The sequence below is a fragment of the Empidonax traillii genome, unplaced genomic scaffold (assembly GCF_003031625.1).
Source record: "Empidonax traillii isolate 1590-97213 ecotype Southwest subspecies unplaced genomic scaffold, ASM303162v1 scaffold154:size1206225, whole genome shotgun sequence".
NCBI classification, from domain to species: Eukaryota; Metazoa; Chordata; class Aves; order Passeriformes; family Tyrannidae; genus Empidonax; species Empidonax traillii.
The window spans coordinates 362,117-376,417 of NW_020955347.1; the positions used below are offsets into that span (position 1 = coordinate 362,117).

A 14,301-nucleotide genomic window follows, 5' to 3' on the forward strand; every position below is an offset into this window, starting at 1 on the left:
CTTGCTTTGTGTAAAAGAAAAAGAGCTCTTTCCCCATCAGATCCATTACTTTCCCTGATGCTGTTCTAGTTAAGAATGAGATTCCAAGTATAAAAGTTTCCTGCTGCAACACAAATGTATTGTGTTCCCAGTTTCTTTAGGAGATCTCCACTATAGCCATTTCAACTTGCAGAGAAGAGATCATGCTGACAGCAAGTCACTGCTTTACTCAAGGCAAGCTGCCAAAACACGTAGAACTGAACCCTGTCCTCTCATTCAGTGGACCGATAAATATGCTTTTAAAAGCATGCACAGCCTGGTTCACACTTACATGATGCACAGAGAATGAGGCAGAGGGCTTGCAGAGTGAAGCAACACCTCATTCCCGAGCATGTGCAGAACAGTCTGTCTTTGCTTACTGCTAAAAATGCTAAAGCAGTGCCATTTGCACTACATATGTGCAACATGCATGTCTCAAAGATTCATTACTATGCATATGAAAATTCAATCATATCAAAGCTAGGCTTTAAGAAAGTCCCAAGGGGCTGAACCGTATGCTTATGTGCTTTGAGAGGGAAAACCCAGCAACTTTTAAGCCTTTTTTTTTTCTTTTTGTAGCGCTGCCCTGCTCTTTCCGTTAGTAAGAACAAAAAAGCTGCTGCATGAGTGGACTCCATGTTCCCAGTGTATATTTATATCCATTTATTTTCACAATTCAAGTTTAGTTTCTGTGAACACAAACGTAAAAATCATAGATGGATTCAAGGCCGATCCCAAGAAAACTGTAATTAAGATGAGCAAAACTCACTATTTTATGAAGACTGCTGTGCTTTGGTTATCTAGTGTGAACGTATGTATCCTTTTAAGCTATCTCACTCTCCCTCTAACACTACTTTACGTAGCTCATTCCAGAGCAAAGGGTTCTGAAATTAGCTTGGAAGTATAAGAAATTCACCTATTTTCAAATTTCCTTGCAATCTGAAAACTGCTTTGTGTTCACGAAATTTTTCATTAAAATAAATCTGCCCTTCAATCTAAAAGGGAAAAATTTCATTGAAGAAAAGTCATGGTTTGGGGCACACACTGTCAATGCATATCCTATACTTGATGGAAAAAAAGGATATGAAGGTTCACGTTCTCGAATGAAAATTAAGACTTTTGCAGCCAAAACTAATTTTAAAAGAAAAAGAAACAAACCTTCTGATCTTCTTGGGTTTTGTGTTGACCTCTCATACCTATGGATATGAACCCCACAAAAGCTGGTTTCAACCTAAAGGTACTAGAAACACAGCTTAGAACATAATAGAAAGAGACAAAGATTTTAAAAGAATTATCCTCAGTCACTAAAAAAAAGAAAAACCAACCTAAAATTCTTAATACACCTGGAGTTTTACAAATGCAGGAATAGCAGAATGGTGGCTTCTAGCTTTCTTCACCATTTTTGTAGTGTCATGTAAAATTCAGCTCCTCAAATCTATCACAATTTTTTCATGACTGCAGTGCTAAAACTGACACAAAGCTCCACAGCATCGGGACATGATGACAAGCCACATGGCAATGGTGGGCCACGCAGGGGCTGCTGGATCCAAGTCTAGTGCACCACCCCCTGACTCTTGCCAGCCATGACCAGTGTGTGCATTTGCGGGGTAGCAGAGCTTGGTAGGGACTGTGGAAGGGGAGCTCTCTGCTTTGAAGGTGTTCTCCAAATTAACATTTTTACATCTATATAAAACATGTTCGGATATAACAACAAAAAAAAAATTAACAGACATACAAAGCCTGGAGAGGAAAGCAGTGCTCAAAAAGCAAACAGAAGCAGAAGCTTCATGGGACTCCTCCTTTGCAGAGTTAAATTCCTCCTAAACGACATTTCCAGGGTGAGGCAACTGTAAGTACAACTGTAAAAGGACCAAAGGCTCAACTGTCAAACCATGAGATATGAAGTGCTTGCAAGATACATCCGATGTTGAGATAATTAAAATCAAAATTAAACTTGTGCTATATTTGCATCTGCAAAGCATCAGTTAATCAAACATAGTGAGTTAATCAGACTCACTTTTCTGAGGGCAAAATGTAATCATGCTTCATCATCTTTTGTGTTGTCCTTAAACTCTGACAGACTTTCCAGACAAAAACTGACTCTTCCCAAGTACTTGCACATCCAGCAGCACAACAGGGTTGTAGAAAATTTCTAGGCATTGTTGCAAAGTTAATAGGAAATAGTTGTAGTAAAGCTACTTTAAAGGGCGCCTTTGCTCTATATGAAGAAGTCAATTAATAATAACAATTTGAAGGGGACACCAAACATGACCCAGGAAGGAAATAATACTCTGCATCCCATTTTCACAATTAAGAAACCAGCCACTCAGTTATTTAGCAACACTGTTGCCAGTAAACTAGTATGTCGTCCAGATTCCAAACAGCAAGAGCAAAGAATAGATTCTCTGATGACCTCTGCAGATTTAGCAATTCTGTATTTATTTTTTTAATTAAAAAAAAAAAAAAGGCAGCTATTGCTGGATGTAATTTCTAGGTATTGTAATTAATTTATTTTTAATTCCATGGAGAAATAATTTATGCTGTCTTGGTTGCTAGCTATTTAAGATATTGTGGTTACATTTTTTGTGTCTTTGGTACATTTTATTGTAACATTGTCAGGGTACTGCATTCAATTACTACATCTCATGCTGTTTTACTTGCTAAAAGCATCATCCAAACATTTTCTATCCAGTCCTTGTGGGTAACTACATCCTGTCCAAGAAACACATGTATGTCCGTGCGTTAATAGGTATGAGATCAGTATCAAATTAGTCATTTGAATTAAAGCCTTTTTGGTTTGGCTTCTGTGGTCTCAAACCTCTTAGCTCAAGCTGCAATGAAGTTTAAAAAAAAATAAATACATTTTTAACATTAAACCAAGCGTATTTGGAATACTAAGGCTTATCTGATAGCCATCTATTGTGCCTCTGCCATGTTAAAACTTGACCCAGCTTTTCACTCCTCTCTCCCTTTTCCAGACCACATTATCTCTTAGTTAGCCTCACAGTTGTGCTGGTCCCTCCTCCCAGTTCTTCCCTTTATTGCTGCTGCTCCCATCATGTGCACAGGGGTAGGGGCAGTTCCAATGGGAAGCACAAACTCTAAAACACCTATGCAGCAGCAAAGGGAATAAGAGACACATCTTGCTGGGGAAAGAGCTGAAACGATGGCTTGTGGCCAGGACATGGAAAGGGCAGAAGAAAATAGCACCCATGGACTGAAGAAGGAGAACAGTTTAAAATAAAGTTTGGTAGGTCACAGCCTACTAGATCACTAAAGGTGGTTGAGTGTGAAGGAGTGCAAACCCCAGCACTGACAGAGGGAACACGCCTCAGAGGAGAGAGGAGACTATAACCCAGAGGCAAGAAGTCAAAAAGATGGTGAAGTGAATTAAAGGGGCTACAGAGCCATTAACTAGGAATCTATGGAATGGCTGTTCTTTTCAGTCACAGCTATGATATGTGAAATTTTCCCTTTCAAGTTGCATCTCTATAGTTGAGCTGGAACACACATGGGAGAGCTTGCCAAACACAGCGGAAGCTAACACGCAGAAAAATTAATCCACCTTCATTGCCAATTATGACCCCGTTCACTGTATCATAATTATCTAGAGAGATGATATATCCAGAACAATTTCCCAGAGAGGCTACACTACTGTGTTAGATGTCCCTAGAAGCCATTTCTCTAAATCAAGTTCTGAAAGGAAATTCATGGCAGATGGTATATAATACTGACGCCCCCAAAGTAACCTAGACTAACATGCACTGTACAGTCCTATTTCTGAGCATATTTTTCCCTTGTGTAAATGATGTAGATACTTTCTGATTCTATGTGAAATGGGAAAACATTAACAGTTTGCAGAAAGGGAAAAACAGGACAGACAGTGAAGAACAGTGAAGAGAGTGAAATCTCACCGATTTAGCACATCAGTGCTTCTCATTTATTGCTGATCCAAGGCAGTAAAGGGAATAAGAACAGAAAATAAATAATATTCCTCAGAAAGACATAAAAGTGTCTTACTAAAATCCACATTTGCCCCGCTAGTCTCTCTGCAAGCAGGATCAGCTTGCTTTGCTCATGTATTTTCATTAATTTGAACTGGAACTTTGCCTGACAAAGGAGTGCTGAATCTTCCCTTTCTGGGCAGAAGCACTGTAACTACCAGCTGAAATACATCAACACTCTAGATAAGCCATGAACTATTGTATCTGTTGATTTATTGCTGATTAAAGACTCCCAAGTTGGTCCTAGTCCTGAGAATTAACATAACTGAAAAGCAAATATGTTACGGGCTGATGGTCCTTTCATCAGTTTTGGTGAGAGTCCTCTGATTTTCAGTATGTGTATGCGCAGATTTCAAAGCACAGCTCAGAGCTGTCACAACAGCAAAATTCTATCAGTTTTCCCTTTATTCATATATCCTTGGTCCTCACTAAAACTATTTCCGAGTTTATAAGCAAGACGCTCAATTCACCACTTAGTGTTGTCAAGTTATAAAAGGTAGTCTTACTTTTGAGACATTATAAATTCTGCTAATCCAACAGATTGTTTTAGAAAGAAAAGCATATGCATGTTCTTTTGCAAGTGGCATGGTAAACTCCAGTGCAAAGTCCTGTAATCTAAACAAATCAAGCACTAACTCAATAAGAGAGTACTTTAAAAAAGATTATGAAAATGTCATGTCTCAATTGGTTGATATACGTGACACTGCTGTTAAAAAATGCAGGGGCTTACCAACCCTGCAATTGGAAGTATCACCAAAGAGAAAACATTATCACAACAGATTTTTCTTTTCTTTTCTTTTCTTTTCTTTTCTTTTCTTTTCTTTTCTTTTCTTTTCTTTTCTTTTCTTTTCTTTTCTTTTCTTTTCTTTTCTTTTCTTTTCTTTTCTTTTCTTTTCTTTTCTTTTCTTTTCTTTTCTTTTCTTTTCTTTTCTTTTCTTTTCTTTTCTTTTCTTTTCTTTTTTTCTTTTCTTTTTTCTCTTTTCTCTTTTCTTTTCTCTTTCCTTTTCTCTTTTCTCTCCTCTTTCTCTTCTTTCATTTTTTTTCTTGTCTTTACTTGTCTTTTCTTCTTTTTATTGCAATTCTGTGTTAACCGTGTTGCTTCAGATAGATGGCCAAAAGTATCATCTACAATTATTGGGACCAAATCTGTGTCATTTTCAAACACATCTGTGTGAGGCCATGCAGGATCTGGAGACGGAGTCTCAGAGAAAGGGGTGAAATGAGCGCTGACAGCCCTTGATGGGAGGTCAGGCCTTGCTCCCTGGGAGTCAAAGCCACCAATTCTCTGGGGGTCTTTGGTTGTGCTACAAACACGACATGTTAACATGCATGACATCTCTTCTACCACTAGAGATACTTGCAGTGCTGACTCTCACTTGAAATGTGCCTTGTGAGTTCAAACCAGTAACCAGAAGTCCCCAGCAAATCCTAGTCCAGGCTGGCCTGTTAGGGGCAAATCTTGCAAATGCCACTGGTGGGCAGTACAACTTGTTTTTCAGGAACAGGATGAATTATAATCAACTACTCTCAACATTGTACTGAATACACATTGGGATGCTGAGGATGATGCATGTAGGGAAAGGTGGCAAGACTTCCCGAAAAGGCAAAAGGCTGTACACCCCCCCTCACTAAACTCACGAGACTTATAGCACTCAATGGGAAACTTGGGATTTGTACACTGATGTTTTGTGATTACATAGAAAACAAACAAACAAACAAAAAAATCCAAGGAGAACATATAAGAAGGTGTATTGGGCTCCTCTATTTCCTGAAGGTGATTCAACATAGTAATTGTTACAATGTGAAGTAGAAAAGAGCACAGTACTTTAGTAATATGAAACTTCATCACAGCATCTGTTGCTAAACTTTGCTGAGAGGTAAGGAGAGGCAACCAAATTCTGGGTAAATTATAAAACAATTGAGTGGCTAGGGAAAGAAAGCTTGGAGGATTTTAAAAACAAATTTCTCACACACAAAACCCAAAACTACCACTGCTGTTATTACGCCCGCACATAAAACCAAAAGATAACATTCAAATATTAGAAAACTGATGTGAAACACTTCAGCAAATTCAGTGGATTACTTGAATTTTCAGCTTCTCTGCTGCTTTAAGGAAAATGTAAGCAAGAAACAGACCCTTCAGGCATTGAGTATTTTGCCTTTTTAGTGCTGAACGTTGGCAGCTCCCTTGCTGCTACACTGTTGCTTATGAAAAGCAGCTGTATTTAGAGATACTAATAATACCCAATAGTATAAAATCTATATTTTCTGAAGAAGTCTACCTCCATCAACATCACAATGTACAACACACATACCATCCAAATTGAGACTTGAGAGGGAAGCAGAGGACTGATGTCTTAAAAGGCTGCTTTATAGTTTACCACAAAGATAGTTGAATAAAGATTATTTTCTATCAGACTTGTAAGTTTCCAAACAGGATAGAGAGGAAAGAAGACGGCACAAGCAAGTCAGGGTCTTTTTGATTCCCATAAAGTTTCTATAACCTTTTCTCTCTTCTTTACATTCGAATTCTCATAATCAAACAAAACTCCCACTACCAATGGAGCATATTCTGGACAAGAAACCTAGAATTTGTTTTCTGTCATATTAAATGAATGACTGTACCTTAAATCACTGTGGCAGCATGCTTTTTTATTCTCACCAAGGAGCAAGATACCAGAGATCAATTTGCTAGGTGTGGTTTTTAAAACCACATTTGTTTCATTGTTGTGAACAGTTTTTACTTAATTTCTAAACTTTCCTCCCCTATTCAAATTTAACGCATTTAATGTCTGAAAGTTAACAAGAAATTTCCTCTTTTGCTTCTAGCTGCCCTTTAAAGGAGTCAAACAAAGAAATACTGAAGATAATAGCTTTTTATATTGCTCTTTCTTCCATTAGTTATTAACCCTAAAGAGAAAGATGAACGGTTTAAAACCTCCCACCTCCCACTTGCACAGTAATTTACACCAATTACGAGATGATATGTGCCAGACAACCTTGATGAAGTAAAATAATTAGTTTAACACATTAAAGCTCTGAAAACAATGTGAGGGGAAGACCAGCAATTATTTGCATATAGCACGCAGATGGACAGACACTTGAGCAATGAAGCGATGTCCTACCTCTCCTTGCCGGTGATAGTGCTTGGGAGGTTTTCCCATCTGCTCTAGCATTTTGCCCTTCTTACTGCTAGCAAGCATCAGTCCCTGGTGGATGCCTGCAGATCTGTTGGTTGCCTGAGTTGGAGCCTCCCCCATCAGGGTGGACTTGATGGAGTTCACCTTGGAGCTGGAGCTGTCTAGCTGGGAGCTCTCCACGATCAGGACCGCGGCTAGTAAGAGGAGACAGCAGGAGCACTTATTCCACATCAGCACGATCATCTCCCCTCCCCCAAAATTATTTTCCTTTTTGTTTTCCTTTTTTTTTTCCTCTCTTTTTTTTGTTTTTTTTTCTTTTGGCAAAGAAAACAGAAGAGAGGGGGAAAAAAGTTTTTAAAAATATCTCCCAAAGTTGTTAACAAAGCAATGGATTTCAATGCCACACACTGAAGGAACTGCTGTTCTGAAAAACAGAGGAGAAAAATAATTTTTAAAAAGGATCCCCTAGGAAAAAAAAAAAGTGTCAAGTCTATAGGCACTGAGCAACTATCAGGTCTGTGAAGTGATGTCTTTTTCCTCTAGGTCCTCTAGAAGTCCAGGCAGTTCCTTAGTAACTGAGAGCAATAAGCTGCGAGGCAACTGCACCCAGGGTAGCTCCCGGCCAGCGCAGGCAGCAGCACATTTGCTTAAGCTTCAGAGGAAGACTGAGTTACTTCCCCCCACTCCTCCTCTCTTGCTACACAAGCCAGCAGAGAGGAAACTCAAACCAGATCCAATCCAAGCAGCACCGGCAAAAGCTGGGCTTAGTTTTCTTTCACTCTCTCCCCCCTCTTTACTTTTTATTCCCCTCCTCCTTTTTCTGTCTTTTGCCTCAGCCTCTGCAGTCAGCAGGAGTGAAAGCGCCTGGTCTCCTCCTCCTCCAGCCCGCTCGGTGCGAGGCGAGGAGTTCTGAGCATCCGACGGCGTGGGGGAGCCCCGAGAGTGGCCCCCACTCGCGGCGGGACCCGATCGGAGAGGCAGACCCCCCGTCGGGCTTCCTGCGCTGCTCCCCCTCGCACTCGGTGGTCTCCACAGTCTCTCCTTGGTCCCCTTGTTATTATTACAGCCGCCAGCAGCGAGTGCCCCTCCCCAGCCCCAAGCTCCGAGGAGGGGCACGCCGCAAAGCGACTTTCGTCTCCTCCGTGCCCCCTTCTCCCCGCAGCCGGGCAGGCTCCCCCTCTCCCCTGCGAGGTCTCTCCGAGGCGGAGATCCCGCTCCCGGCCGCAGCTCCGCTGCGGAGCCCAGCCCCGGGGCGGACGGGCTTCCCCGCCGTGCCTGTCCCCACGGGATCCCTCCCCGGTGCTGGGCTGCCAGACTGACGCGTTTGTCGAGGTGCTCCGGCTCCCCCGACACGCTAGGAAGTGCAAAGCCCGTTATTCCCGCAGAGGTGTGAAGTCATAGGGATGGCAGGCAAATCCCCCCCGACTCTGGTGCCCCAGCCAGCAGAGTCCGGACGCCCAGCCATGAATGCTGCGCTGCACTGCTCCCACACCTGACCCTTCCCAGTGCCACAGTGCCACCATCAATCCGAGACACTTACTTTGTATTCATCTTCTCGATTTCCCTGGCATGAGCACACATCCGATTGCTGTAAAACCCCCAAGTGCTAAGAACTACTCCCACACGGTTCAAGGCTCCTTGCTACAGCACCAAAACAGTGTATTTCAGAAAAAGGAAGGTAAACAGGGACACAGAGCATGAAATCAGCAGAACTGTGGGAAACCCAGCTTTAACTTTTCCGTGCTACATGCAAAAGATCTAGTGCAGAGCAGAGAACATCATCACGAGGCACTTGGTTACTCCAGTGGAGCAGCTGCAAGCCCTCATCTTTCCCCTGGACATGAGAAAGGGGTGTGGAGAGAACAAAAGATGGTGAGAGAAGCAGCGTTCTTGATGTCCTACATGTTCGTGTACAAATATTACCTTGTTTGGGAACAATATAGAGAATTTTCAAGTTTTCCCCCTCTTCTGAAGGGTCTCCCCTCTAATCTATCAGTCCTTTCCAGTTACTCTCCAGTTTCACACAGCAGGAGGGGTGGAAGAAGAAATGTGTACCTGAAATTTCATTTAATCTCAATTAACTGCTGAGCAAAAGGCAGTTGCTAAGGCAAGAAAAGCCAAGAAGGAGTTGAACATTGTTTCAGCCTCCAGAGATGCTGCTCCCGCGCGGTGAGCAGAAGCCCTCCTGGGGGCTTAGGAGCTCTCTGCAGGGAATGCTTCAGGAAGAACGCCACCTTGGGTAAGTTTTTTCCTTCTTCACAACATTTCCTTTCTTTTCTTTGTGCAGCCTTAAAAAAATTAAAATTACTTTTCTGACTTCATCCCCAAGAATTCCTAGAGACATTTGTAAGGAAATGTTACTAAAAGAACAGAAAGAAATTTGCAGTTTCAAAGGAAAGTGACATAAGCAAGTCTTTTTTGATTGTTTTTTACTTGGCTTTTGACACCCAGCCCTCATGTTTTTCTAGCCCTTCCAAACCCCAAATCAAACAGCTATGAGGAAAAGCTCTAACAGCTAATTTCATGGAAAGTTGGCAGAGAGCCATATAAACACCACCCTCACACAAAAAATGGGTAAAATCACAGTCACAAAGAAACATGGAAACTGCTCAAACATCCATACGTGGTGTATATACACACATATGCCTAGGCAGCGTTATGCACAGGAGGGCTGACTTCCACCCACCCATTCACGTTGGATCAAGCTGAGGTGGAGAAACACAAACCAGTAACAGCTCCCTGGTTTCTAATAACAAGTCAGTCCTGCATTTCCTCTTTGTATTACTGTGGACAGCCCTAGTCATATTTTGTTTTCTTGCTGGGGATAAATACACTGCAGAGATCACTGAAGGTACAATTCACATCTCTCTTCCTCGTGGTCTCTATGTATGCCATATAGAGCCTTAGCCCTTATCTGTCCCACTTCACGGGTGGCACCAAATCTGAAAAAATATCAAGTTGGCAGATTTTCCAGGATTGCTGCAGAAAATGGACAAGCAAAATGTCCTAAACATTTAACAAAGTTATAGGTGGGTCTGGAATATTGATAAATATACGGGATGGTGTGTTAATTCACACTTCAAACAGCTCACTTTTCCAAAATGCTTTGTAAAATTCAGAATTTATGGCACATCTAACTGGGCTCTGAATCTAACTGTCTAACTGACATGTTTGTTAACTTTGGTGACAGCAATAGCAACCTCCGTCAAATTATAATTTTTTGGATATTATCTCACCCATGTTTCTTTTACCCAGGAAGGAATACAGCTTTTTAAGTCCGTGGTGGAGTATTCTTCACTAGAATTTCTTGGAAGATTACAAAGCTAACAAAATAAATCAATGAGACATGCAAAGAGAATTCATGACAATAAATATGCACTATGATGACCTCATGCAAATATAATTCAGCTCTTCTCGAAATAAATGGACATCTGTGGTATTAAAAGAAGGCCACAGCACCTATGGGATCAGATAGCAAGGAGACTCTGTCTAAATTAGTTAAATATATATCTATTAATATCTTATTAAAATTAGTACTTAAATTGATAAATGAAAAAATGCAAGCCATATTCCAAGTCCCTAGATGCAAATAACAAAGTCCCTGTATATTCATAACCTCTAGAAATTTGAAGAAAACTGGGGAGGAATGATCAAAACTTTTCAGATATCTAACAACAAGTGCCTCAAACTTTTTTTCTCAGTCCAGATTCTTCTAAGCATGAAGTTCATCAGTCAGTTGTATTCAACTAAGTTGCCAGGCATTAATTTCAATGCAGTGGGAATGAAAATGGGTATCTTTCCAAAAGGGCAAGACCTATCTTGTAACTCACTGCTCTGAAGGGAAGATAGTTTACAGCATCTCTGAGGAAATGGAAACAAGTTTTGCTTTATTAGCACGACAGACATTTCCCTCCAGAGGAAGCAACAACCCACTTCACTGCAGGGCAATTGCTGCCAGACCAACATGCTGCTCAAGACCACAAAAATCAGAAGTACATGGGCAGGACACTAAATCTGCATTGGGGAGGAGCTTCCTGTCCCCTCCCTCCTCCTTAACAAAAACGTGATACATAAGCATACTTGAAGAGAAACAAGCTATTTCGTAGTTTGGTTGTGGGAACTTTTGTTTGGGTTTTTTCCCCCACTTTTAACTAGCATTCAACCCATGCCATATCTACTTCAAACTGGTCAAATACAGACTTTCACACCAAGGTGGAATAGATTTCCTATGTTCCTCATTGCAGCAATCCGATGTCCTTCAAAGAAATAGACTTATTTCACAATATCTACTCAAATAAGACAGTAGGGAGGCAAAAGTACCAAGAAGCATCTCTGCTTTTCAGATTTATGACTGTGACATTATAAGATAGATTTTGAGAGGCACCAGGAACTTCTAAAACATTTCAGTGACATGGGGTATCTACCAGAGGAACCAGCTACAAAAAACAGTGGTCACAAGCATGGAGTTCACTAAGCAAAGGATGTCACACTACAGGTCAGACAGGAAGACACTCTCTACCAAGTTTGGATGCCTATTCTGGAGAAGGCTAAGGCCCACATACTTGGGGTGTGGTTAGTCAAACATTTCAGAGCCACACTGTCTTTTGCACCCCAAAGCATTTTTTGCAGCTAACCACGCAGAATAATGGAAACAACATTACTCCATAAAACCACAGTCCATGGCAAATGCTGTGTAGCACGTGGGATGGTCACAAAAAATCTCTTATCAAGTACCACATTGCAGAGACTGAGCCCGCTCCTGAGCACCACGCACATAACCGCAAATCTTCCTAGGATCCTCCAGAGGCTGGACTTATGCCCTAACTCAGGAAGCAGACTGTTTGAAGACTGCCATGCTCACCATGAACTGTTAATTCGTCCAGAAGATCTCCAGTAGGCAGAAGGGGAGGCTATGCTGGTTACAACCCATGCATGGAAGCCTGACAGTCAAGAGGGCCATGCTCAATAAACACTAGTGAGACCTCCAGTGCAAACACTGAGAACTACGTCAGTGGGTCACAAGCAGTCAGTTCTCTTTAACAATAAAACCCATTTTTATTTTAATAGAGAAATCTGCATTTGTATCCCTTTTGGGCTAAATTAGCATGCTTTCTGCGAGAAAAACAGGTTTTTCTTTTGTCTTATTTGCACCCATGAAGAGAAGACACACCAGAGAGTAAAGATTGTCTTAATTTCTAAATCAGGTACTCATACCCTGAACAAATGTTGGAGGTTTCAATGTTTGAAACACATATTTCTGTTTTACAAGTGCTTTGGTGTTTCTTTTAATTACAGTTGTTTATAAAGTTAATTAGAAAATTGATTGGCTTTAAACTAACAAAGGTTTTGCAGAATTTTTCCAGTTTTACAGCTTATTCTTGACAAAAAAAGAAAAAGATATATAATCTATTTAAATTTGTGGTATTTTCATTAAAAAATACCAAAATATTAATTGCTTTTCTACTATCTCTTTATTTTGCTTTGCTAGGGAGTTCCATTAGATTAATTAGTTCCATTAGGCCTTTTTTAATTTTTCTTTGGAGGAGAAGAGAATTTGGGGCGGGGGGGGGTATGGGACACAGGAAAGACATGAAAAAGAATAACTTTTTTCCTCTTCCTTTCCTCCATTTGACTCTGAAAGTTTTAAAAGAGAAAATATTTGGAAAAGGCAGAATCTAACGGAAGTCAAGACAAGAGCAATAAATGAAGAAACACAAGAAATTAATATACTCAATTTAGGAACAAAAAGGAAATAGAATGATAATGAGGCGATCCTTTATGTGACCTCCTCCAAAGGGTCAAAATTACACATCATAAATGTAAAATATTATGGGCTAGAATAAAATTCTGCTTAATTTATAGCATCTATATTTTAAGCTCCATGACTTCAGCTGAACCCTTTTTGATTTACACCAGCTTTAGTTCAGTCTAATGTCCTATGTTTTTCTTTCCCTTAAACAAACAAAATTACCTGTTCTTCAAATTAAATCTGTTTTTAATTCTATATAAAGCATTTAGGAATACTTGTCATATGAAATACATTCTATTACACAGAGGTGTATTGTTTTTTGTTATTATTTTTTAGGTTGACCAGCTGCACTGAATTTCCATTGCCCCTTATAGCAACTCTCACAATTTGGATATGGCCAGATCTCTCCTAGCATTCCACCTGAGGCCTATTTTGTCCTTTATTTAATTTCTGACTAAAAAATTCAGTCAGGACCATCAAACAATAAGTTTTGCTAAGGCTACATTTCAACAATAAAATATTTTCTTTAAGAAAAGCACATTTAAGGAGTTCCTTCTTCCCTTCTGTCCTCCAGCTCTCCATGAAGATGAGCTTTGGGTTCATTTCTTTCCTTTTTCACCATTTTTATGTTCAGCTCACAACCAAACTCTCTCAACAGAAAAGGCTTTGCATGGCAGTAGAACAGGAAGAGCATGCAGACACTGTTAGCAGGATGTGGACCAAGGGCAAGGGGATACCCTCACTGCAGCATTTCCACCAAATGCCTCAGGTCCTGGGACTTCAGCCCCCGCAAAGCACCCAGAGGATGAGCTGGGGCCCAAAGACATGGCAGGTGGGTGTCAGCTCCAGAAATTCACACTAATGCAGCCTTGTAGTCACTACAAAACTCTCCTCCAGAAATGACATCTCTATACTATTATCAGGGGAACCACCCACTGGAGCTTATGCCATGTTTCTTTCAGCATTGAAGTCCATAGTGGACCCACACCCCAAGAACTGTCCCGTTCCTCCTCCTCTTTATCTCTTGACAAATGATGTGTGAAAGGCACAGTCATAACCCTGTGAACCAATAATATCATGGAGACCCTTCTGCAGGTGCTGGGACAGGCTGCCAGCTGAGTAAAAACTCTTGCTCCTCCTTAGCCTTCATCCCTTACCACTCTGTGCTGTGCGACATGCTGTCAGTGCTGTGCAGGGATGGCGTAGGGAGGTGCTGGCAGCAGTGGCAGGATTCTACTCCTTGGCTCTGCCAGCATGCCTAGGGAGGAGAGCCAGCCAGCCAGTGCTTGCTGGACTGCCGCCACAAAAAACCCCTGGCAGGGGTTTGACGCCAGCTGCAGAGCATCCCCCCATTGACGTCGTGCCTGCCTAGCCCGGCCACATCAAGGGG

General features: G+C 41.1%; 1 protein-coding gene across 2 annotated transcripts in view; it reads right to left on the reverse strand.

The window, feature by feature from the left end:
* Positions 1 to 14,301, reverse strand: part of DKK2 (dickkopf WNT signaling pathway inhibitor 2) — a 73,657-nt gene that overhangs the window by 37,602 nt on the left and 21,754 nt on the right. The window contains exon 3 of one of the 2 annotated variants that reach the window (XM_027884743.1): positions 7,148 to 7,356. In XM_027884743.1, coding sequence (XP_027740544.1) covers positions 7,148 to 7,282 — 135 coding nt within the window. In that variant the 5' untranslated portion in view covers positions 7,283 to 7,356. Of the gene's footprint in view, positions 1 to 7,147; positions 7,954 to 14,301 lie in introns of those variants that run through there. The other variant, XM_027884742.1, reaches the window with a different exon arrangement.